At 35.1% G+C, this 27,673-nt stretch overlaps 1 protein-coding gene across 1 annotated transcript; it reads right to left on the reverse strand.

Annotated features, from left to right (window-relative positions):
- Nucleotides 1-7,600: 7,600 nt before the first annotated feature.
- On the reverse strand, nt 7,601-16,606 carry LOC100370853 (scavenger receptor class B member 1-like). Its single transcript, XM_002735856.4, has 13 exons — nt 16,395-16,606; nt 15,151-15,339; nt 14,632-14,789; nt 12,007-12,148; nt 10,979-11,182; nt 10,556-10,697; nt 10,355-10,424; nt 9,945-10,117; nt 9,029-9,147; nt 8,818-8,891; nt 8,595-8,646; nt 8,211-8,378; nt 7,601-7,822 (listed from the first exon to the last, which is right to left on the reverse strand). Exons 2-13 carry the CDS (start codon nt 15,262-15,264, stop codon nt 7,757-7,759), a joined length of 1,482 nt encoding a protein of 493 aa, XP_002735902.1. The 5' UTR covers nt 15,265-15,339; nt 16,395-16,606; the 3' UTR covers nt 7,601-7,756.
- Nucleotides 16,607-27,673: the final 11,067 nt, after the last annotated feature.

Here is a 27,673-nt window from a genome sequence, read left to right on the forward strand (position 1 = left end):
TGTTTTCACAATGAATAAAAGAATAGGGAATGCTCTGAATGGGATTAAGGAAAATCATGAGGCCATTTATTCGATCGTATCTGATTTATCGCAATGGAGAGAGCGCTTAAACAGAATGGAACTAAATCAAGAGGCGTTAGAAAAAGAATTAAATTATGAACGGCGATCCACACATTTAATGTTTCGATATGCTATTCAACGGCTGCAAGCGTTACAATTACTTGAAAGGGAGACACAACGTAGGGTGAGTTCGATTGACGTGTTATTACAAGAAAGGTTACCTTTGCAGTTGGTAGGACCGAGAGTGTTAGGGGATGCTTTAAGGGCAGTGCGAAAGAAACTACAAAAGAAATATCCTAATTTTGATATAGCATACACGAATTTGAATTATTATTACCATAATGCGAGAGTGACATTTCGGCGTACAGACAATAATGTGTACATAAAAGTTGGAATCCCCATTACAATAAAAAACGACATATTCGAAGTGTATAAAGTGATAGTCATGCCTATGCCCCTCCCTTATGATTTAGATGATAAACCTCAGCATTTCGACAATAATACAGCAAAGAACGGGCGCACAAAGGTAACCCCAGTTGCAGAGTATTTTGGGGTTAATGAAGATGAAACTTACTACATTGAAATGAGTACAGACCAAATTTCGTCTTGTACTGGTCTGACAGTAAAAGATTGTCCCTCTGTAATTACCATGATAAATATGCGTAAGTCATCGTGTATGAAGGCCTTGTTCTATGATAATTCATAACACATGTAAAATAGATTTAATACTTAATCCAGTATACGACCCTAAGATTCTCGAAATCGGACAGGGGAATATTTTGGTGAATAGCAATGATACAAAATGGTTAATAGCATGCGGGAATAAAAGCCCAGAGCCTATCGAAGGTTGTACAATGTGTATAATTAAATTGCCATGTGGATGCGCTATACATTCAGACAATTTCTATATATCGCCATTGTTAACTAGGCCCCCACGTTTCTGCATCCGGTAAATTTGCCATTTTTAATACCCTTTTATGACCCAGATGACTTGACAGAAATTACGGGGGAATCGATCTATGAAAACCTGTGGCGAGTACAACTCCCTAACATCACCATTAACAGAGGAAATTTCGAGGAAATTGTACGTTCTGACGCACGTTTGGTGGTAGATTTAAACAGAACGGCAGATTTATTAAAGAAAAACAAACCAATTTATTATTCTATGGCGGACAAATTATTTAGCGACACAATTGATGAAACCCCTGCCTTACCGTTTTTGGAGGTCAAAACTATTACTATAATTGAAACCATTCTGGCTATTATATGCACAGGGTCGCTGATTTTGTCAGTATATACAATTTGTAAGAGAACTTTGAGCATATTGATTGCAACCCTTCCCAGGGCCCGGGCTAAAACGTTATATTTGCCAGTAGACGAGTTAATTACGGACCATCCCTTGCGAGATTTGAAGAGTTCCATGATCCAACTTCGAAATGAAACTTTAATTCTGATTTTAATGTGTTCAGGATTCTTATTGATATTGGCGGTTATTCGATTGTGCAAATGTTATCGTAACCGCTCTATATCGTGCACCTAAATTGTCCCGTACTAAGTTAATTTTAGAGATATCCAATGACAAGCTGTATGTCTTGGTAAATGTTATGACCCTGTACGTGTCTCCGAGTCATTTGGCCTTTGCAAAGCGACCCGTGATCGAGAAATTAACAATTGAACGTGGTATAATTTCGTCTGTGTTGAATATCGAATGGAGTGACTTAAAATATAAATTTCATGGAGTAGAACGTGTAATTCCTTTGCCCAAAGCCGTTAAGATACCAAAGTGGAAAGATAGTAAGTGCATAGCTGTGGAAGAGGTGGGAAATCATTATAGATTATTGGTAGGTCTATCTGAAGTATATACTGAGATTCCCTGGGATATTACTAGTATGCAGTAGATAGGGAACCCAATGCTGAATATTTGGGATAGCAAGTGAAGTGCTGGCACCTCTCCTTGATAGAGTAGGATATTCGAAAATATAACCAATGTATTTAACCTCATAATCTTTTTTTATTTCAATATATATAACTATTGTATTTTAGAATCATAACAGTAGTGTTTAAATTTATAGCTTTTTATTTAAAATTATAATTACCATATGTAATCATTGTATTTACTCATTTGAAACTATGTATTTTGTTATATTAGAGTGTATTTTACTTGCATAACAATTGTTGATGTATTTGACGTGTGAAATATAAATGTGATGACATCCTTGGTATTGGAACGGTATGTTCGGAGAACAGGCAGAATTTAAAAAAGGGGGTTGTGTCATGATTTATATTTCAGCCTAACGGTGGTTGCCATGGCATCTACTGATAGGGGTTAAATGACGAGGTCAGTCAGTTTGACAGTGGTTGCCATGACATATACTGATAAAGGTTAATGACAAGGCCGGATGGCGAGCTTGTCGAAATCAGCCAAAAACATCTTATGAGTCTGCAGTTTTAAAAGATTACAGTAGCTGTAATCCTAAACCAATTTTGTTTGCGATTCTAACTAATGTGGTATCTTTGTGGAATGTTAGTGCAAGACTATTACCCCACAAGTAACCTGTAGAATGCTGTGTGGGTAATATTTTTATATTGATTTTTGCTGCATTTGCAGCAAATAGTTACCAAACAATGAGAAATCTATTGTATTGAATATACCTCTCAGGTGGCTTCACATGCATAGTTCAAGCCTGCCTAACCGGTGCTTATACCAGGATTTAGTTACAGCTTCATGTTCCCAGTAATCGCAAGAAATTGACATGACAATAGAAATTCATGAAAGACTGGCACTCCCATGCAATTAACAGCGAGTTAAATTCTTGGGATTGAAACATATATTTTGAAGTCACTGATGTAGGCAATGAATAACTTAAAGTTGACATAAAGACGAGGTAGTTTATGATTTAATCAGTGCTCAACTAGAGGCTGAAATTATAATTAATTTGTTTATTTCAATTTCTCCTGAAGTCAAATAGAATACACTATTGAAACACGATAGTACCCATGGGCGAAAGGATGTTTTGGGGTGTAGTTTACATTGTGTATGGAGTGGTAGGGTCGGGTGTAATTTGTTCATTTCCAACTCTAATGAAGTCACGTAGAATTTCACTTAATTTATTTTTGCTGACATGTTTTCAAGCATTACATGTGAATCCAATTTTCACTGTGCTGTGTCTCAATAGAGTGTGAGGGAAATGGCATTTTCACTGGAATTTATTTCAGGGGGAAAATGTTTTTAGTGATAATGAAGTATTATAACAGAACCCCATACCCTCCCCGTGGCTTTCATTGCGTATGGAAGTTATTTTCACGAGTGATGCGGTGTATCCTGCTGCCGTACTTTCACGAGCGAAGCCACTGGGAGGGTATGGGGTTCTGTTATTATTACATATGTCCCATATTTGATTATTTCATATTAAAGAAAGAACGTGCAACAAATCGGGATAGAAATTTAGGTCGGGGAACCCAATTGCCCATTAATATGCTCCAAGACAGTGCTGCGACCTAGCAACGCGTGTCAGTGTAGAACGCGTGTCACTGTACGTGTGAAAATAAAATAATCAGACGTCTAAACTTGAGTCATTGTCCGAATAAATACTGCTCAAATTAACTAAGTGTTCAAAACGTCGTAAAAAAGACGCCGCCGACGATGCGCGTCGCACAATCTTTTTGCTAGCTATCAAACAACTTGTCAAGTCAAAACATCTACGCGCCAAAGTGAAAAGGCTGATTTTACTGCGGGTCCAGGCTGCGGGTGGATGTTCAGAGAGCCCTTCAAGATTGATAAAACTCAGTTTCCAGGTGGTCAACATACATTAAGTTCTCCCAAACCTAGTATTCTATGTGATATACATCTAACATGCCAAAAATGAACGATTGGTGAACGATTTGAACCTGACAAAAATAGCAGACGGAAATGTGTTTACAAAATAAAAATAGTGATTACTTGATTTAGATACCAGGAAGGGGAGGGGGTAAAAGAAAAGTTATATAACATTTTATTATTCAATAATTTATTAAAATACATAAGTTTGTCCAATTCCCTGTGATACAACACCTCAGACATAGCTCACTGTACTCGGTTTGAGTGTGGGTACAAAGTTACTATATGAATTTTTTATATCTTTTTTCATTAATGAGAAATTTGACCCCAAAGTTAGAGTAACTGTTCACTAGGAATCGCTTTTTAACTCTTCTGTGATTTTTTTTTTTTTGGCTTGGCTGATTTTGTTCAAACTTGATAGGCAGATCGTACCATCACTAATTGGAAAAAACAATCCTGACCCACCGCTACCATGGCAACAGCCAAAATCTGTTTTTTGAATACTTTCGCCCCAAATTTATTACCTCCTGCCAGTCTTGTAATAGCAGTGGCCAAATGATCATGCCTTTTATTCTGGCTACGTTGCGCACTGGTAAGAGATCACTGGCGCCGACATTGTTACACTGTCAACGTAATCCGAATTGAACTTTGAATAAAATCTAAATGCTGCCTCCAATCTAGAAAATACTATCGCAAAACGGTTGGAAATAATACATTTAACGGCTGAATACGTCCTAGCAATAAAATAAAGTGACTTCTAAAGACTGAATGCTATTTTGCGAACCTCGTATAAGGTGCCTGGTTTTAGTTATAAACCGACGTTAGCTTCACGTTCATGTCCTACCATGGTAACAGCCGAAAACATATTGCTTGTTTTTTACCGGCTTGTTTTCATTGGCAACCGAAGTATTTTTATTTTGTAAATAAATGTTCGTCTGCTATTTTTATCCAGTTTAGCAACATTTTTTGCATATTAGGTGTACATCACATGGAATACTACGATTGACAGAACTTGGTGGATAGATAGATAGATAGAATTTTTTATTTGGAACGTACCAATGAAAACTTGAGTAAAGTCCAAAAATAACAATAACAAAACAAAACATTCAGAACAACAAAAACTTTCAGTATTAATACATATCAAGAATATAGAAAATAAATTTTGCAAAAATGCTAAGAATGAAAAAATCATTACTTGAAACAATAATAGGAAATAATTCATCCATGCTAAAATCTTCCAGCTTTGGGGCATAGATGTATAAAGCTGCAAGGAATCTAGATCTTTGTTCTTTGATTTGACAATTATTACAATATAAAATGTAATGTTTCTCATCCCCTACTTCATTGCATTCATGGAGATTACATAGCCTGTTTTCCTTCAAAATGCCTTTATGTCTACCGGATTCAATGGGAAGAAAATGTGCAGAAGTTCTAAATTTAGTATAAGCTATTCTATGATTTTTATTTTTAATTTTTTCCAAATAATGTTCAAATTCAAAATTTTCTTTAGCACACCTGTAAAAGTCAAGCTTACAATTGTTCAACAAATTGTTTTTCCACTTCATACGGTACAAACATTTGAGCTTCTCTTTAAAAATATCACAAAAATTGTTCTGATGTGGGTCTGAATTAGTTAGATCTGTTATGACTAGTAATTTTTGTATAAAGTTAAGCCATGGGTCATGCACAAGAGTTTTGGATTCTTCATAGGCTGCATCAATGATAGAATTGTTTTTTTTTTACATACTAGTCTTTGATAATATTTCATAACTGAAACACAGATATCCAATATAAGTGGACATTGACCTAATTCACCTCTACATGGGTCATTAGATGCCTTCCTGTGCACACCCAGAACTCTTTTACAGAATTTAATATGAAGTTTTTCTGGCATTAATTTATCTGAGAAAAGTTTTGTTTCAAAATTGCAATTGTCAACTGTACATTTATTTTTACCAGACCCCTTGTAGATGTTCAGCATAACCCCTCCCCACACATCAGCCCCATACAAAGCTATGGGTTTGATAATAGAGTTAAACACTTGGTGTATGTTGACTGAGTTTTATCATAGTACGAAGTACCAGGAGGTTTCTGCTGGCGACGTTGCGGCGTTACCCAGTTCCAAATAAAGATTACCAACGCCAAATGAGCAACATTTTAACCGGTAATCAAGATTCATTCAATCCACGGCTAGCAAGCAACATCAGAAGCGAAGTTGTAGCATGCAGTACTAGTAAGTCATCCCGTCAGTGGAGTACCACAGTAGCACGGCATGCTTGCCTTCAGCATTGTATTCAAATGAATCACGTGGTGTGACGTTCTCGTTCAAACCCGGAATTCGATCAATAGGGGAGTTTCAGTAAAAAAAACACATTGTAAATCATGCAAGTTCAACATTTTCAAACCAATATACTAAAACAGGAATGCTCAGAGTGCTCAAGTATGATAGTTATTACTTTCCAGTATACACATCTCTGTTAATACTATCCCTCACATATTCTACTCCCAATTACTCCTGCGTATAATGGACTAGCCTCTTTTCATGTTGACATTCAGACTAAAATCATGTGACAGGCTGTTAAAATTGGCTGTTGCATACTCTTTCGCCGGTCTGGGAAATGTGTTTAATTAGCTCTCATTCAAGCAACAATGCAGATTTCCCAGTGGGAGTGAAACTATTCGACTCTGCCATTAAAAAATAGGGGTGTTTTCAGCAAAAAACGAATAACCCTGGAATGCACACAAAATACTGAATTTCGGAACAAATCGTGCATTACTTACAGCAGCAGAATACCACAGACATATCAGACGAAACATGAAAATACTATATATTGTATTTCGGCCTGAACCCTCTATATTGCAATTCAAGGAATTAACCCCTTATGTGCATCCATTTCCCACCTTGGTATCACCCACCCCTGAAAACAAACTCTTAATACCACGCTGAAGCGTTTGGTAATAAATATTAGTTAGTGTTGACAATATAGTAGTGTTTTTCTAGATAGCTTGACGATTAATCAATTGATTATGATGTGTAAAACTTTCATGTGATTGGTTGTTTGTTGGAAGGCAAGGCCTTGGAGTCTCTTATACTGATTGTAATTGGTTAAGGAGTGACAAGAAATAAAGAGTGATTTAATGCTGTCTCAGGTGAAAACCAGGGACTTGGCAGGCAGAGAATCGTTCGGAACATGAATGGAGCTTGTGTGTGTTTTTGTGAGTCTAGCGTGGAAAACGACCGAATCCCGGTTACCTAAGTGAAAGGTTTTTAAACATCAAAAATACCTATCACAATAACTACAACACTGCTTGGAACTTAAAACAATGTTCATGTATGTTTGAAGCCTTATCATGCTCTATGGCAGGGAATTTCCAGTGTTAAGTATACATTACACCACTATGTACACTAGCACGGGGCATGCATTCACAATATATATGGTCAGTGAATTACTATTGTCATCAAAATTATTCGAACGACATTGTTTATAACATTGGGGCAGTTGTGACTAAAGTTGTCAATGAAATCAAAACTAATGTAACGCCGAATTTAGCAATGTCGACACCATTGTTACACCCTCACTTGTTCCATGCGCCAAACATAGTTGCTAGGTTATAGCAACGTAAAATGAGCCAGTTGTCAGGTCTAGCTTATGTAAACTGTATTAATTTTTCTATATTTTGTTACATTAAACAGAAAATTTAAAAAACCTTTAATCGTAACTGTCACGGTAGAAACGTTTAATACTTTGATTGTTACATTTTATGAATAGGGTGGAATATAATAATCCAATGAACAGCAGTAGAACTCTAGTAATATAAGCCACGTAACCAGACAAAGATAGCTGTACGCGCACGACATCAACATAAATTGACGATACTTTAGTTTACTGGTGCGTTGCATAGCAACGGCTGCTTCTCCGTGGAAACTGTACTATTGCTCTGTACCTACACATAAAAACGAAATAACATCATTAGTGTTTGTGTAAGTTGCATTCTTTACCAAACATTTGTTTTGTTTCTTTACTATAGTGCGTGAACAAAGCAACATGTATGGCTGCACTGTGTGATAGTGTCTTACATAATGAAACCATCAGATTCGTCACACCTGTATCGCAATCTATCATCCTCCAAATATATTGTTTTATAATAACTGAGTGAGACCAATATATATTTGATTTGAATGTGTTAAATTTACAATTATTACTAGTTACGTTTATACAATCATTGGATAATACTGAGTTTCACATACTTGTGCAAGCCCTTAAATAACTTTACCTACAAATGTTTTCCATAATGCCAAAGTTGCAACTGGTTTAGATTGCAATACACTTACCGTAACTGATTTACGACACCGCCACTTCTTCACAGCCAGTATAATCACTGAGACACTAAATATACAACCTAATACTATAAACACGTACTGTATTATCGACGCTATCAGTGTCGATATGACAAGTTTGTTCTTGTAAATATCTACAACAGCGTCGGTGATCAGTATTTTCTGAAAGGAAAAATTTTGAACTGTTTCATGTAAGGTGATGTGCTGTGTGATTACTATAGCTCGCATGAAAAGATTGGATGGTGTTTTGAATATAATATATATAATAAAATATAAACCTATTGTGCAGACGATACTAGTATTTCTGTTTTGGCACATTTTAGATTAATAGACCATGTCTCCCTCAATCATTGCACCGAGAAAAGGAATGCAATTTACCTGTTCGAACCATAAGACAGGAAAATGCACAGTTCGAATATTTCCAGTTTGTCTGTGGTGGAAAAATATGTTTATAAATTATCAGTCTGAAAGGGTTGTAGACTTCGTGTAGCACTCGTTAACAAGCAATACATTTACACGTGTCGTATATGGTCCATATAAAACACGGCTTGAGACGATGTCTATAAGCGAAACATTTCGAAAAAATAAATAGTAAACTTACTTTATCATTTTTACCTGCCGAGCAAACACATTGAGTTGTACCCTTGCTTCAACGCGCCACGGCAATCCCATAATCTGCGGAAAAATGGTAAAAGCAGTTAATCCAATCAATTTTAAAGTTTCCACAAATCACTTCGTACACATCGACACAACACAGCCTGCGAGTGACGAATATCTATCGTATTGCATGACTTGAAGATTTTTGCACGTACTCTTTCAATATCCATGTAGTTTTGGTGATTGTCTTGGTTTGGACTGAGTCCCACAATGGCGGCTGCTAATTCGGGGTCACCTTCAAAGAAATGCGGATTCGACAAGCTCATACGTGCACCTGGGACGATATAGAAATTATAGGTAAAAACTATTTTCAAGCAGTTAGATTCAACTAATGACATCGACCAAAATGTTAATGTTACTAAACCGACTGAAACTAAACTAAACAATTTGAAATATAAATACAAATCACACACTAAACATTGCTTTTACTAATGTGGGATTGACACTCTCCAATATGAACACAAGAAAGTTACCAGGATCTGGTGGTAATTCAAATGAGATCTTTTAATATTGCAGTCACACGGTGGGTTTTATTCTAATTAGTATGGAATATAATATCATTGGTTCATACTGTAATTACAAAATGTTCTATTGGTTGAAAGTTGAAACTTGTCATTGAAACCACGCCTACCACTGAGCCCTAAGGTTGTCCCCCACAAAGTCGCATGCTGTGACGCGTATCCATGGGTGATCGAACGCAAAATCGCGTATTTTTGTCAGTAAAAACGGGTCGTCACCACATTTAACTAGGCAGGAGAACACGACCAATGTCACTCACTAGCAGACAAAAGGTTCAGTAATTCTGCAATCGAAGATGAATTTCATTAGGTAATTCAGTCTGCTCTATATAATAATGAGAGAGTATGTACTAATATATTTATTACATGTATCTGAAAGTACGCTAGCTGTCACACGCAAATCAAATGTTGCATGCCGGAATGCGTAATATTGGTATTATTACTCAAATTGGTGTGGTAATAAAACAAGTCAATTAAATTCAATATTAGGCTTGGTGATATGACAAGATTGGTAATTAACCAGTGCCCGGAGCTTGGTTTGAGCGACACTTACCTCCTCTACATGCACCAATATCTAACAGACCCGATGGCAGACATCCCCTGGTACAGAATCCTTGGTTTGGTGCGTAATCCGTCCCATTTGCATAAGTATATTGGGCTAAAGAGAAGCGCCACAACTTGACATCCATATACGATGTCTCTTCTTGATATAAGTAGGGTATCGATCTGTAAGTCCACGTAATTAAACGGGACGGTAATTCGGTTGGTTGTGGTAAGACAAAACATACAACGAACCAGTTACAAATGACCATTCAATATCAATAACAGCTTTACAAAGTACAGTATGAATAGTATAAAGCATAAATACATCCACTAATTGCTGTATACGTAAACAATTGTTGTCACTAGAACAGTTGTACGCCTCTGAACTAAGAATATTAGCAAATGTTGTAGTGTGTTTACCTGCACATATCTGGTATGAATACATTCAGTACTTCTCTTTTACAGATATATGGGTGAAACATTGAACCGTCTTGAAAATACAAGAATTGGAATAACGACAGGAGCGGATTTTAACCGTGCATGATAAACAAGTTAATACACGAATAAATAAAATAAATCGATATATATATATATATATTTTTTTTTTTTCAAATCACTCACCGGTTCCGTTAATTGTATTTGCCATTTCAGAGTTCCAGTAGTTCAACTTAGATATTCCATTCCATCTGTCGATTTTATTTAGCATCCATTTATTATTCTTGCCGGAATTGACGGTGAAGAGACCCGTGTCCGTACCATTCCTCTGTATATACACAATATAAACACTATAAATATGATCACATAGGGTTCAATATTGTATCCTGTGGTATCACAAATCATTTGTGCATATAAACTACACAGATGCACACTGTCAGACATATCGAATTAGATGATAAACAAACTATATATAGTGTACGTCGAAACATAAACCATGATCACGGAGCCGCAAGCAGAAATACTGAATAAATATTCAAAACATACATGATGCATCACGTGACAAATGTATACCAGCCAACCCTGACAGACAACTATAAAGACACTTACATCCAAGAGAAATCCAAAATGATTGCTTGGAATAATCTTCTTGCCAACGATTTTCTGCAATATTTTAAATAATGGTTCTGGATAACCCAAAATTAGTTGTCTAACTGATAGTCTGACAAATAACTCTTCTTTTTCAATTTTCAGCATCTCTTCCATTATTTCACGTACAATCCATGGTTTGCTTTCCACCATATCAGCCAATACCTGGAAAATTGAAATGTTCCAATTAATATGAGCTGTTCAGGAAGGAATCGCCATCATATTTGTTGTGGTATAAGTTCAGGTCAAAATAATTGGATACATTCCGCTTTAACAATGTACTGTAAACCGGAAATAGTGCATTGTTTTCTTGCAGACACAATTTTTCATATTTCGAGTGATATTCTGGCAAGTTGTGTGTCACGTTGAATTTACAATGACTACCGGAATATACAAACGTGAACTTTTCCAGACTTCGAAACGAGATGCTGAATTGTTCGAGTTACGGACTTCCGAGTTACGAACATCGAGTTAAAAAAACAATTAATGCTCGTAACTCGAAGTTCAGTTAACTGTTAATTGAACATCGAGTTACAATTTAAGCGTGGGTTCGCAAAAGTTGGCGTGATTTCTGAAATATCAGCGTGGTCATTTTTTTAACTCGATGTTTATATGTACTTCAATGATCTGCGGAACAGCAAAAGTTGCCATCTTTGTTTATATGAGACCAACTTAAAAGCGTATAATTATCTATACATAAGCTATAGAATAGTGTACCAAAATATAAATGAACAAATAAATAAATAAATAAATAAATAAATAAATAAATAAATAAATAAAAAAATAAATAAATAAAGAAAGAAAGAAAGAAAGAAAGAAAGAAAGAAAGAAAGAAAGAAAGAAAGAAAGAAAGAAAGAAAGAAAGAAAGAAAGAAAGAAAGAAAGAAAGAAAGAAAGAAAGAAAGAAAGAAAGAAAGAAAGAAAGAAAGAAAGAAAGAAATGGATGACGTCAGAATCGCGAGATCAGTACTAATTAAAGTGACACCTACCATGAGTGGAATATTTAATGTCGTAAACATATCATCCTCGTCCCCGACAGATAATTTCCTCTGGAATACATAGGTTTGTTTTAGTCTGTAGGAAACTGTTCCATTGGCATTTAAGCTAATATCACTTCTATTGATATATTGTCTGTAAAAACATGATTTTAGTTTAATTGTATACTATTACTGTAAATACATTATTTATTCACTGGTGTTTCGCTTTTTTTTTTGCTGTTAAGTAAAATCCGCTAAATTTTATCCAATTGCTGTGAGATCCCGCGTTATTAATGAAATCGGACGCACAAACAGGTTACGAAATGTATTTGTATAGTTCTGACCTCTAAGTATATGGCCCGATTTAATATGGTAGTACGAAATGTGTTTGTATTGTTCTGAACTATAAATATATGGCCCGATTTAATATGGTAGTACGAAATGTGTTTGTATTGTTCTGAACTATAAATATATGGCCCGATTTAATATGGTAGTACGAAGCGTGTTTGTATTGTTCTGAACTGTAAGTATATGGCCCGTTTTAATATGGTAGTACGAAATGTGTTTGTACTGTTCTGACCTGTAAGTATATGGCCCGTTTTAATATGGTAGTACGAAATGTGTTTGTACTGTTCTGACCTGTAAGTATATGGCCCGTTTTAATATGGTAGTACGAAATGTGTTTGTATTGTTCTGACCTGTAAGTGTGTGGCCCGATTTAATATGGTAGTACGAAATGTGTTTGTATTGTTCTGACCTGTAAGTGTGTGGCCCGATTTAATATGGTAGTACGAAATGTGTTTGTATTGTTCTGACCTGTAAGTATATGGCCCGATTTAATATGGTAGTACGAAGTGTGTTTGTATTGTTCTGACCTGTAAGTATATGGCCCGTTTTAATATAGTAGTACGAAATGTGTTTGTATTGTTCTGAACTATAAATATATGGCCCGATTTAATATGGTAGTACGAAGCGTGTTTGTATTGTTCTGAACTGTAAGTATATGGCCCGTTTTAATATGGTAGTACGAAATGTGTTTGTACTGTTCTAATCTGTAAGTATATGGCCCGTTTTAATATAGTAGTACGAAATGTGTTTGTATTGTTCTGACCTGTGTGTGGCCCGATTTAATATGGTAGTACGAAATGTGTTTGTATTGTTCTGACCTGTAAGTGTGTGGCCCGATTTAATATGGTAGTACGAAATGTGTTTGTATTGTTTTGACCTGTAAGTATATGGCCCGTTTTAATATGGTAGTACGAAATGTGTTTGTATTGTTCTGACCTGTAAGTATATGGCCCGTTTTAATATGGTAGTACGAAATGTGTTTGTATTGTTCTGACCTGTAAGTGTGTGGCCCGATTTAATATGGTAGTACGAAATGCGTTTGTATTGTTCTGACCTGTAAGTGTGTGGCCCGATTTAATATGGTAGTACGAAATGTGTTTGTATTGTTCTGACCTGTAAGTATATGGCCCGATTTAATATGGTAGTACGAAGTGTGTTTGTATTGTTCTGACCTGTAAGTATATGGCCCGTTTTAATATAGTAGTACGAAATGTGTTTGTATTGTTCTGACCTGTGTGTGGCCCGATTTAATATGGTAGTACGAAATGTGTTTGTATTGTTCTGACCTGTAAGTGTGTGGCCCGATTTAATATGGTAGTACGAAATGTGTTTGTATTGTTTTGACCTGTAAGTATATGGCCCGTTTTAATATGGTAGTACGAAATGTGTTTGTATTGTTCTGACCTGTAAATGTGTGGCCCGATTTAATATGGTAGTACGAAATGTGTTTGTATTGTTCTGACCTGTAAGTGTGTGGCCCGATTTAATATGGTAGTACGAAATGCGTTTGTATTGTTCTGACCTGTAAGTGTGTGGCCCGATTTAATATGGTAGTACGAAATGTGTTTGTATTGTTCTGACCTGTAAGTATATGGCCCGATTTAATATGGTAGTACGAAGTGTGTTTGTATTGTCCTGACCTGTAAGTATATGGCCCGTTTTAATATAGTAGTACGAAATGTGTTTGTATTGTTCTGACCTGTAAGTATATGGCCCGTTTTAATATGGTAGTACGAAGTGTATTTGTATTGTTCTGACCTGCAAGTATATGGCCCGATTTAATATGGTAGTATGAAGTGTGTTTGTACTGTTCTGACCTGTAAGTATATGGCCCGATTTAATATGGTAGTACGAAATGTGTTTGTATTGTTCTGACCTGTAAGTATATGGCCCGATTTAATATAGTAGTACGAAGTGTGTTTGTACTGTTCTGACCTGTAAGTATATTGCCCGATTTAATATGGTAGTACGAAATGTGTTTGTATTGTTCTGACCTGTAAGTATATGGCCCGTTTTAATATGGTAGTACGAAATGTGTTTGTATTGTTCTGACCTGTAAGTGTGTGGCCCGTTTTAATATGGTAGTACGAAATGTGTTTGTATTGTTCTGACCTGTAAGTGTGTGGCCCGATTTAATATGGTAGTACGAAATGTGTTTGTATTGTTCTGACCTGTAAGTATATGGTCCGATTTAATGTAGTAATACGAAATGTGTTTGTATTGTTCTGACCTGTAAGTATATGGTCCGATTTAATATGGTAGTACGAAGCGAGTTTGTATTGTACTAACCTGTATGTATACGGCCCTATTTGCTCGACGCATGGTTTTTCTCCCTTCAATATCTCCTCCTTGTTGAGTACGTTGAAAAAATAATACTGCTGATAGAATGGAATGGGAATATCCCTCCAGAACGGATAGAAGCTTGAATCGGGATCCAATGACATTAGCTGTAAATACAACGGAACACGTCTCAAATTTGTGTAAAATTTGTGACAATATGGTTTGTTCACTTGTGAATATTGTTTGATAGTCATTGCATGAATATTTCTGAAGTCATAAGGGCGGCAATCGTCGTGCCGCGTCCTGTTCGATATGGGACTCATAGCGACGTATACAACGCGTGTACAAACATTGTTTATTTACATAAAATTCGAACACGCGCCGTGACGACCACCGCGCTTTAAGCGAAAATTTGCCTGCAAACATTTTGGTCAAGCCCATGCAACTGAACGCCATGTTGACCCAGTCGACGATACTGCAATTGTATTGCTGTAGGAAAAATCAACAAATACCGGGCCAGCGTCTTACCTCGTAGATCTGTATGTGTTCTAGTCGTTCCATTGCAAGAGGGAGAACAGCGGCACCAATAAACAAAAGAACAGCGAAACCAATGACACACGCTTTGCAACATCTTTTCGACATGGTTATGTATCAATGTAGTGACGTAAAGATTACCGTACCTCTATAAAGAATGGTCCTTCGATAGCCTATGAGTGTCTGAAAAAATCAAGCTCGTACATGCAGTGATGTCATTTCCAGGACGTAAACAAAATACAAGATAAGTAAACCAATTGTTTCATGCTGAGTGATTGTCAGTTGGCCAGGTCTGCATGAAAACACACCTATTTGTGAAGGTGTCATTTTCGAGAGAGTCTCACTGTAGTAAACAGCTCATGCCAAGCTCTGGTAAAGCCGTGTTTTCCTTTTACAGGTCGAAAAGTAGTGTACGAGTTGAGATTATTTTGACGAATAAAAGTCAAAAACACGAACCGGCTAAAAGTCGCTCTCTGCTAAGCTTGAATAATTCAATGCTGCCAAACAACGTAATTTGGGTTGAACCGCTAAAACAGTGCGCGTCATCTAATCTTCACAAACATTTACACAGTTCCTAATGCGTTGATCATTATCACATAACAAAACAAATGAAAATGAAAATCGTATTCGCAAATTTAAAAAGTCGCCACAGACAGTAGAAGCTAGAAGTACCCCGAGCTATTTTAAAGGAAAACTGTCTTTAGTATTGTTTACTGATATATTCAGGGTGTGGGTACGTGGTGGTCTAAGCCGTGGCATCGTAGTTCAGCGATACGAGGATGGCATACTACCTAACAGATTACGTATTAGCTCCGTTATTACCTTCAATAAACAATCTCCAGGGACAAGTGAATTGGGCAGTCTTTTCGTTATGGACAGTGCATGGAGGTAAAAAGAGACTTTTTACTTCCATGGACAGTGTGATGATTACGGTGAAATGTCCATTTGAATGAATCTACTATGCAGTATTTGAAATCTCGTCTTCCCCGAGAGGTATGGTGTTAATTTATCTTACACCATCAAGGAAACAATAAGTGATTGAGTGGTGACTACAAGTATTCGTGACGCTAGTCGAGGCTTCGTTTGAATGCTAATTTTCTTAACGTTTGCATATTAAACCCAAGGTACAGCGCACAACGCTAGGGCTCGACAATCCATGAACTAGTATTAAATAACTTGAACTTCAATTTAACTAATGTCTGCGATGGCTATGCCATGGTGAACATTTTCAAACTAACCTTGAGTGCACGTGGTTGGTGTCCTCCAGATTGTTGTCACTTGTTCACTAGTTCGGAGATACCACTAAGTTGTCGTAGTTATGTGGTGCAGCAAAGACACTCAGAGTGTCTTTGGGTGCAGCAAGTGTCGTCGTTGACGTAACCTTCACAGTTTGACAATTCACTTAATCCAGAACAATAAGTGCCCGTCAAAGACAAACACTAAAAACAGTGAAGGTTTCATGTCATTCAAATATGGAGGTGTAAATAGATTATTTCAGCCTTCCTAGTTCTATGGAATACTGCAATTCTCAGTGTATATAGAAAGGTCATATCATGGGATGCACAAGTCTCGGAAAGACTCAAAATATCAAATATTTGCCACAAACCCACATAAATATGAATCCATGTATAACTATTCGTTGTTTTTCCTATTACATGTTTGACCTTTAGTTTCTATAGTCTCGGTACAATGGGATAGTCTAAACAATCGGTGTGTCAATTTACTGTTTTGAAACTAACAATTCACGTCACGGTGGAGACCAGGGGCTCGACGATGTAAGCATGACTGGCTAGGCTGTTAACAAAAAACACGAGCGTACAAGAATCGCCAATGATAAAGCAAGACGTAGGTCTATGATAGCGCCTTGAACAGTCGATACTAGACTGGCGCAGTCGGGGCGATTAATTTGTTTTTGTAGTTTAAATAAAATTAAAAAAAATCGCGAAATTCATTGCAGGAAATTCATTGCCATTAAATATTCATGATGCGCATATTATAATGAGGTGGGCGCGGAAATACGGGCATAATGAGGTTAACATGGTAAAAGTCTGCAGACCCAACATGGCGGCACGAGTTTGTCGTAGTCGCCGTTTCTAATTCATAAAAAAGTAACTCTTACTAGTCGAAGAATTAAAAAAAAAATGGCTGATTGTCTTCTCAGTCAGAGGTCAGTTGGAGAGACGTTGTGATTGGCTTAGATGATTGTCAATTAGAACACTCATTAACATAATTACCCGTTGAAAAATCGACGGGTTCCTGCAGTGTCGATAGAGGGCCAGGCAAAATAAACCAGTCGGGGGTGATTTCGCACTTACAGGGGACTTTGCGCTAACACCTTCATTTCACGATTTTTTTTTTATTTTATTTAAACTACAAAAACAAATTAATCGCCCTGACTGTGCCAGTCTAAGTCGATACCTGAAAATAATCTGCCTGGATTTTCAACTGTGAGCTTAATCATTACCGCTGTGATAGAAAATAACATTAAATTCTTCCCTATAATGTGCATAAAAACCCTAAATCTTTGTTGGATCTACCGCTGTATGCATATTTTCACAAAGGCGCCTCAACTTATACGTGGCTGATGGATTAAAATGACAGTAGCTGCAATATATAGATATGTTTAATTTGACAAAATTTAATAATATGTTGTCTCATACAGCAATGTGTTTTCAACTTCAGAACAATTACCTCAATAATAAATCGACCGACTATTAAGAGTTGATCAGACCATATATGAACTGAAAATGTCGATGAAAAATGGTACATGCAGGGATCTCGCCAGCCCAACGTGAATGCCGGTCGGTCATGAATATTAATGAGCTCGTGCAGATGGTCAATTACTGATGTCAGCCACCGTAAGAGCAGGGCGTTTCAACTGACTCGTCTAAGCATTACGTCTTATTCGTGGGGTCATTGAGTTCGGAAAAACACGTTGTGTTGAGTAAACACAAACTGAAATAGCCACATATTGTTATGGCGTCGAAATATTTTTTCAAGGGCTTTGTTCAGGCAATAAACTATTCGGTTATTCACAACAAATCGCAGCAAAATATCGTCTGCACACGCTACCCTCAATTTCTTTCATTCAATTACGTCATTCTATGATCAACGTCAGTACAGTTTTTAGTACGATCTCGTAATCGCGCCAAGTACATCAAATGACGTGGCACAAAATGACGTGCATCGGATGGCGTGGTAATATGTAGATTTTTTATATTTGTTGGGATAAAAATGATTGTCAGTCGCTATTATGACTTTTCTTTGTACCAAATTTGAATAAAATCGGTACAGCCATGCGATATCGAAAGGACGAACACATAGATGAACAAAAATAACTGAACAGAGAATAACACCACATATATCTCTTTCTTATGTTAAGTATACTCTCGAAAATTTTGAAAACACGCTTACTAAAAATGTTCAATGAGATTGTACCTGAGCCGCTTTATGAATATCTCAATTGGGGAGAGCGTTTTATCGCATACAGTGTCTGGGTTCACAAGGCCATAGCTAGCGGGGGGCAGCTGCCCCCCTGAGTTTGGGAGTTTTAAACAAACAAAAAACTTAAAATAGAAAAGTTTCGGTTTGTACACGATTTGAAATAAAACATGGTAAGCCAGTTGTGTGTACTTTGTTTATATTTATTACTGAGCGCGTTGAAACTTTGACGCACAGTGGGTCAAACGTTTCCTTCAAGTATTTCTGATTGACACGTCAGCCATATCAGCTTCGAAGAAACGTTGCACACAACTGTCAATGTTGAATTTTTATAGTACAAGCAGTAATGTGAGGAATACCAGTATGATTGATGCATGACCTCGCCCTGACAGTATGTATGGCAGTAAATTCAACTGAAAATCGATCACACTCGCCACAATCTGATGATATAAATCACATCACGGCTTCTCTCTTTTTGGAATAATGTGGTGGCCCTGAAAATGGTCGTTTAGTTTGGTTGCTATGAAGCCACTAATCAAGCTCGATCACTTCATTATGATCTTCTTGGTGGTCGAGATTCCACAGGGTCTGCAATGCCTCACGGCGGCGGGAAGCAAATGACAGAATTTCATAAAAGATGCGGAATATATTCAAAAATATTGAATGTATTTTATCTTTTCTCGGATCATGTCATCCAAGATTTTGAGACGCGATTTGCTGATCAACACTGTGATCTGATAGCTTCACAAACACTTTTACCATGCAACATTGGTCATCATCAACCCATGTGACCTCAATCAACAACTACTATGGGAAATTGTTGCAAAGAGATGAATTTTTGAATATTGAAATTGAAAAGTGGATAACAAAGTTCAGTGATACACCAATTGAGCAACGCATAAATGATGCTGCTTCATCTCTTGCACAAACATCATTCCTTCCCCAAAAGTGATTTATTCAAGGAAAGCTAACTGGAGATAAATTAATATGCTATCGCCAAAGTTGTAAACATAAACTGTGTATTTTACAACTATCAATTGTATTGATCAGTCCTGTACATTACATTAATGTTGCAACTATATGAACGTATCAAGATGATTTTATTGTTAAAAATAGATAGATATACCCCCCCCCCTAGCCATTAACTTTAACATTAACGCAACTGCACACCTCTACGCCTTCATACATTTATACGCAATTAAAAAAATGCATTTGCTACCCCCCCCCACCCCCCAGTGAAAAAAAGCTAGCTACGGCCCTGGTTCATGGTAAAATAGTGAGCACACACTAGTCTACATTGGCTCACGGAATCTATGCAGAAAGCAATTCACCAGAGAAAGGTTGTTGGAATGGTAACGTAATATTTACATACGTCGGTTTCTACCTGTAATGCATATTTGGTTACTAAAATAAATTACGTCAAAGATCCACACACGTATGATATTGTCTACTGCTAGTAATGACTCGTATACTCCGTCTACCACTGATGCAAAGAATCCACACACGTATGATATTGTCTACTGCTAGTAATGACTCGTATACTCCGTCTACCACTGGTGCAAAGAATCCACACACGTATGATAATGTCTACTGCTAGTAATGACTCGTATACTCCGTCTACAACTGATGCAAAGAACCCACACACGTATGATATTGTCTACTGCTAGTAATGACTCGTATACTCCGTCTACCACTGATGCAAAGAATCCACACACGTATGATATTGTCGACTGCTAGTAAGGACTCGTATACTCCGTCTACCACTGATGCAAAGAATCCACACACGTATGATAATGTCTACTGCTGGTAATGAATCGTATACTCCGTCTACCACTGGTGCAAACTCATAACAACCACTATTGCCAGCATATTGAAGTCGTGTTGACGATGTATCGTAATAAATATAGTTTGATTTATTGCATTAATAAAGTAAATTAATCAATACTTTTTGTAAAACAGCTTTCTATCATTAATTTTTCTATGGCACACTGTTTTTGAGTCAGCTGGTCGTCTGAATTGTGTGTTGTTCTTCCTCTGTTTGAATCAGGTATCAAAATTACAGATTTGTCTGACTTGCTTATTATATTTGTTTGTTAGTGCATATTTTGCATACTTAGTTTGTTAAATAAATCCTGCCTTTCATTTTCATATTGGTTTTATCTGATAAAAAAATGCTCCTCGTCTTCTAATTCATTTGTAGTATGTCTCATATAGGGCATGTTCTATTCTTAACGTCTCTCTACTTTTCTCTGAAGAACATGCACACTTATTCTGACTTTTGTGAATTTTCTTATGAGATTTTTTTTCAAGACAAAGTTCTAGACCAAATCTTGTTGTTACAATATTGATGAAACAAGATTTTAAGTATTTATAAACAATTTATGTAATTTTGCTTTAACCTGTTTTGGATCCACAGATTTGCACCATATTACTATTAGTTAAAATAATAACCCAGAGTTTCGTGACATATTGTATTAACTTACTATAATTTAGAAAAAAAAATAATGCAGAAGAGTGTAAATGTGACACAGACATAAATTAGGCAACAAAAGCAAATGGCTAATATGTATTCACTAATTGAAGTGTCTTTAGTCTGGGTCCCTGGTGATGCGTTTGACTTGAATAGCGCTTTTAATTTCTATAACGCCATTATGATAGATATATAGTCAAACCATATGGTCTTCTAGTCCGAAATACAGAATAGTAAGTTTTATAAGCAATATATGATCAGTCAACAAAGTATGGTAAAATGGTTTCAGTCACAAAACAGTTTGCACGTATACAGGTCAAAGGAACAAAATAACTATGTACAATATTTTCACCGTTGCTTTCCTTTATATCAGAAAAACAGAAATTTCGAAGCAGACTCAATTTGCCAGAATTATTAACTTAGAATGTTACTCCTTGTAGCCATCAGTTACCGGTCGTAAAATCGATTTGTTGGATAACCGTGCTAATGTCATCTTCCTGTTTGAAGATTCCTTCATTTGCTTCGAATCATGAATGCGGAAGTTGATGTTGTGCAGCTTATTGGATGCATCGTAATCCTACATAAAAATGAAATGAAATAAAACCACATGAATTTCACACATACCAATAAAATAATAAGCAGTATAAGATCACCGGCGTTCAAGTCACATGTTGTCAAATCCTCTGACGTCATTGAAATATTCTAGATAGTATGCTAATTGTTCAAACTTTTGTTTTTTTCATATTTCAAAATATACTTATGTGTATCATCTCACTTACTTCAAACTTCAATATTTTTTTCTGCAACACATTGACAGTGGCTATATCATTATCATCATATCCAGTTTTACCAAGCACCTGTTGCTGTTTGCCCTGTAACTTCTCATGCGATATCGGTGTTGGCCGGCTACGTTTCTTGGTGTGTTCTGGAATACAAATCCATTTATAACTCATATGTACTTTTGTTATGTTCATCAGGGGGGTGCATAACTAGATCAATAATACATGAATAAAACATATGACCCAGCTGATATACGGAATGGCCCATGGATTAGAATAAATTTCCCACAGTAACACCTGAATCAAAATACAAATACTTCAGAGTGCTTATAATATTGAATATCAAAAGAAAAGGGTTTGCAATTAAACAAATATGTATAATTATATAGAAATTTCATATTTAGATAACTTAGAAAATCAGTTCCTGGTCGCAGTTTAGATTTTATATACTCAAATTACTGCCTCAAATCTACAACTGAAAAGCTCATTGCCATTTATATGCTATTTTGCCTGTTTACTCTGCAAATGTCATTGATGTGAAAAGATGTATAATAAGGAGGTTATTACAAGGATACTCAGTACGCCGTTGCATCGACTTCCGCTGCACTGCCTTCGTGCATACTTTGAGGTATCCTCGTAATAACCTCATAACTCCATACCTTTAAGTGTGTTCATTTGAGGTGACGTGGCTGTATTTTCCGATTCTAGTCTTATCAAACCTCTAGTTGGTATAGTTGTCTTGGCAACCTTGAATTCCCCTTTATTGGTAATCTTCTGTCCATCGTGCACCAACAATGCTGGCAAATGTAGATTTATCTAAAATATACATATTATTATATTCTTGTTTTGAACATATACGACATTGTATAGTAATTTACTTTCGACTACTTTCTAAGCAGTAAATACAAAATCAATTTATTTTTTAAAACTTTTAATTAGCAACGGTTATAATTATTTTACAACTAAACACATTGATGACATTACGTAAGATATTTAAATGAGTAATAATTAGTAAATTAATTATTCCATATATTGTAGTATTGTAGACTTACCTCAGAGGAGTCTGATTTAGAACCATCTACAGAAACCGAGTCACCAAAACTACGACTCACTACATTCACAGGCTTCAGATTCTGTTAACAGATAAAGTCATGTACTCAACTTTAGTGACAAGGAAACACACAAGGCAAGGATATGGTAGAGGATCTTTAACTGGCTTATACGTCTTTATAAATATTTGGAATATTTGGATTACCAAATGTAATATAGTGTAATTTATCAAATTGTAACATTTTAATAATAATTTATTGCTGATAGTAACTAAAATAGAGATAAATGAATGATTGATTATAAAAACAAATAGCTGGATTATGTAAATGTCTGGAGATTATACAAATGTTGTTGTGCATGTCATTACACATACAGAGGCTATTCGACTATGTCTCACTACATCACCATAGTTTTTGAAATCATTTCACAATAATAAAATAATACTTGACGACTGCTGACAAAAATGAATGCTGCAAAAAATGCACTGCTGTGCATTGACCAACTTGTAATATATAGCATAGGGATTCGGTATGATGCTTGACGACGACCACAATAACGAGCACGAAGTCCAGATAAATCCAGATAGTCTTTAGAGTATTACTCTGGGGAAATATAATTTGTATTCTTTGGGATCTAAAAAAAGTAAGTACACTTACCGGTAATTTGACGTAACGATCCTGGACAGGCTTTTTCATGATTTTTTTCTGTGATATAAACATCAAATATTACACAGAGAATAATTGAATATAATTGTCCTCCTATACAACAATAATCCAATAGACTAATTACCAATCTCCAGTAACGTGTTCAACGCATTATATGCTAAACACATAATTGTATTACTCACCACAACTCCTGTATCTTGCTGTCTCCTCTTCTTTTTCTCTAAAGCATCATGTAACATGGAATAATCAAATTCCTTGAAAAATACAATATTCGGTTTGTGAGTACAAATGCTCGGGATATATTTCAGACATATATGTGTAAAGGATGTTTGATAATAATGCACTAATTCAAAACAAAACATTAGTAGTTGCATGATAGTTTATCACCTGTTGTTTGAGACCATTCTTGAATAAACCAACAGTATCTTCTAATATATCAGATATATGTAAGCCCATCATTGATAAATTGTCTTTCCAATCGAAACCTTGACTTTGTTGACCAGGAACTTGGTTGTAATCTGGCAATTAGGAAATAACATATTAACATTTTGTATACATGCTTGTCTGAAGTTTCTGAATAGCTAGTATTGTTATGATTTAAAGATATAGTCAGCTAAAGATTAAACCTCCTAACAATAACAGTTTCACTTCTCACCTTGTCTGCTGTGAGGCATTCCTTGTGAACTTGGCAATTTCCTGGGAAAATAAAATAAAATAAAATAAAATAAAATAAAATAAAATAAAATAAAATAAAATAAAATAAAATAAAATAAAATAAAATAAAATAAAATAAAATAAAATAAAATAAAATAAAATAAAATAAAATAAAATAAAATAAAATAAAATAAAATAAAATAAAATAAAATAAAATAAAATAAAATAAAATAAAATAAAATAAAACAAAACAAAATAAAATAAAATAAAATGCCTGGGAAGTATAAACCTAGGTCCATGCGACAATGCCTGGAAGCAATACGCACTGTATTTGTCTCCATAAATTGAAATTGTGACTGCGAGAGTGTATTATTACCGTTGTCCAGAAGTATAACTTGAAAATGCTCCATGCTGATGGTACTTTGACCTTCTGTTGTTTTTAACAAGGGAAAAGTTTCCTCTAACCGTTGGCTGTGGTTCGGCATTTGTTTGGTTTGAAACTTGCCCATTTCCAATATTCTGATCAGCATTCAACTGTTTCTTCTACACAAGAAACAAATATATTTCATTGATTCATTTTTTAGAGAGTTTAAAAGTAACTCGTACTAATTGAGCAATGAAAAATAACATTGGTCATCAAAATTGCTACACATTGTTGAACAGGTTATTTATAATTACTGTTAAGCGATACAAATTCTTACCACACCACTTTTGATGTCTTTGACAGTACCGACTGACAGTTTAGATCTTATATTTTCATTAGCTGATTGCATCATATTCGATTCTTCGTTCAATAAATCACTGGTATACTTCACAAATCCATTAAATCCTGTCATGATCTTCTCATACTGTTAAAGGAATTACATGAATTAGGTTTTTTGCCTAGTATATTCTTGGCACATCTGAACTACTCCCTCTAAATAATGACACACACTTCTAGTTCACATGATAGTACTGGACAGATAGTGTACGTATTAATGTTGGGCAGCTAGCATTCAGTATTCAATGTCACTATTATAAACAGTACGTACATACAATGACTGCGTCACACTAGCTATGCAAAAATATGAAAGTTTATCTAACCTCTTTCTGAACGACATCTGTGGTACGTTGTACAATGTCTCCCATTTTTTTAGGATTGATACCATCTTCCATTGCTATACCAATTGACTTCATGTCAATCATAGGTTTCCACGGCTGCCTATCAGCCGATGAACTTCTGTTCTGTTCCTACACAGGAAAAAATCGCGTTAATAATTAAATGTTACCACGGAGAAAGGGTAAATCATGTATTTTGTACTATATATGTTGATTGAACATGAAAAAAAAACAAAAGTTATGATTAAATTCTAAATACCCCTAAATTAGTTAACCAGCCAATAGAACGGTGGGAATGGATTCAAGGGAAAACACAATAGAAAAATCGGAAATAATTTGCAATTAAATAAGAGTACTTTTACTGCCTTTGTAACTTATACTTACCAGTTTAAAAGGATCCGTCTGAACATTCTACAACACAAACAAATATATTAATAAATTCACAAATAAAGTTCCAAATATTAAAATAGATATTGCGATACAAAGCATGATGGAGGTAAAATAGAGAAATTAAACATCCGCGACAGCACTCGTCATTACAACCTTAACAATGTACCTTGTTAATCACAAATATATCATCTACTACTGTCATGGTCTGGTTAGAGTTCGGTACTGGAACTTGTCTCATTCGCTTCAAATGTCGTGCCTTTTCTCCACTAGGTGATCTGTGTACCGATGTATCTGATGTATCTTCATTTTCCTCATCAGAGGCAAAAGGATCTACGTACAGATTTCTACCATCCGCTTGCTTGGTTAGTTCTATCACATTCTCAACTACACTCGCCATTTTTCCCTTACCACTCTATTATTGAAAGCGATAAATACAAGCACATATTTATACATATACACCTATTATATACCTCTAATGATACCAACAAACACCTATTATATACCTCTAAAGATACCAACAAACACATATTATATACTTCTAATGATATCAATAAACACATTATACTTCTAATGATACCAACAAATACATAATATATACCTCTAAAGATACCAACAAACACATATTATATACCTCTAATGATATCAATAAACACATATTATATACCTCTAATGATACCAACAAATACATAATATATACCTCTAAAGATACCAACAAACACCTATTATATACCTCTAATGATATCAATAAACACATATTATATACCTCTAATGATACCAACAAATACATAATATATACCTATAAAGATACCAACAAACACATATTATATACCTCTAATGATATCAATAAACACATTATACCTCTAATGATACCAACAAATACATAATATATACCTCTAATGATATCAACAAACACATATTATATACCTCTAATGATATCATTAAACACATTATACCTCTAATGATACCAACAAATACATAATATATACCTCTAAAGATACCAACAAACACATATTATATACCTCTAATGATACCAACAAATACATAATATATACCTCTAAAGATACCAACAAACACATATTATATACCTCTAATGATACCAACAAATACATAATACATGTATATACCTCTAAAGATACCAACAAACACATATTATATACCTCTAATGATATCAATAAACACATATTATACACCTCTAATGATACCAACAAATACATAATATATACCTCTAAAGATACCAACAAACACATATTATATACCTCTCATGATATCAATAAACACATATTATATACCTCTAATGATACCAACAAATACATAATATATACCTCTAAAGATACCAACAAACACATATTATATACCTCTAATGATATCAATAAACACATATTATATACCTCTAATGATACCAACAAATACATAATATATACCTATAAAGATACCAACAAACACATATTATATACCTCTAATGATATCAATAAACACATTATACCTCTAATGATACCAACAAATACATAATATATACCTATAAAGATACCAACAAACACATATTATATACCTCTAATGATATCAATAAACACATATTATATACCTCTAATGATACCAACAGATACATAATATATACCTATAAAGATACCAACAAACACATATTATATACCTCTAATGATATCAATAAACACATATTATATACCTCGAATGATACCAACAAATACATAATATATACCTATAAAGATACCAACAAACACATATTATATACCTCTAATGATATCAATAAACACATTATACCTCTAATGATACCAACAAATACATAATATATACCTCTAATGATACCAACAAACACATATTATATACCTCTAATGATACCAACAGATACATAATATATACCTCTAATGATATCAATAAACACATTATACCTCTAATGATACCAACAAATACATAATATATACCTCTAAAGATACCAACAAACACATATTATATAC

Source organism: Saccoglossus kowalevskii, chromosome 1 (assembly GCF_978046115.1).
Source record: "Saccoglossus kowalevskii chromosome 1, keSacKowa6.1, whole genome shotgun sequence".
Classification (NCBI taxonomy): Eukaryota; Metazoa; Hemichordata; class Enteropneusta; family Harrimaniidae; genus Saccoglossus; species Saccoglossus kowalevskii.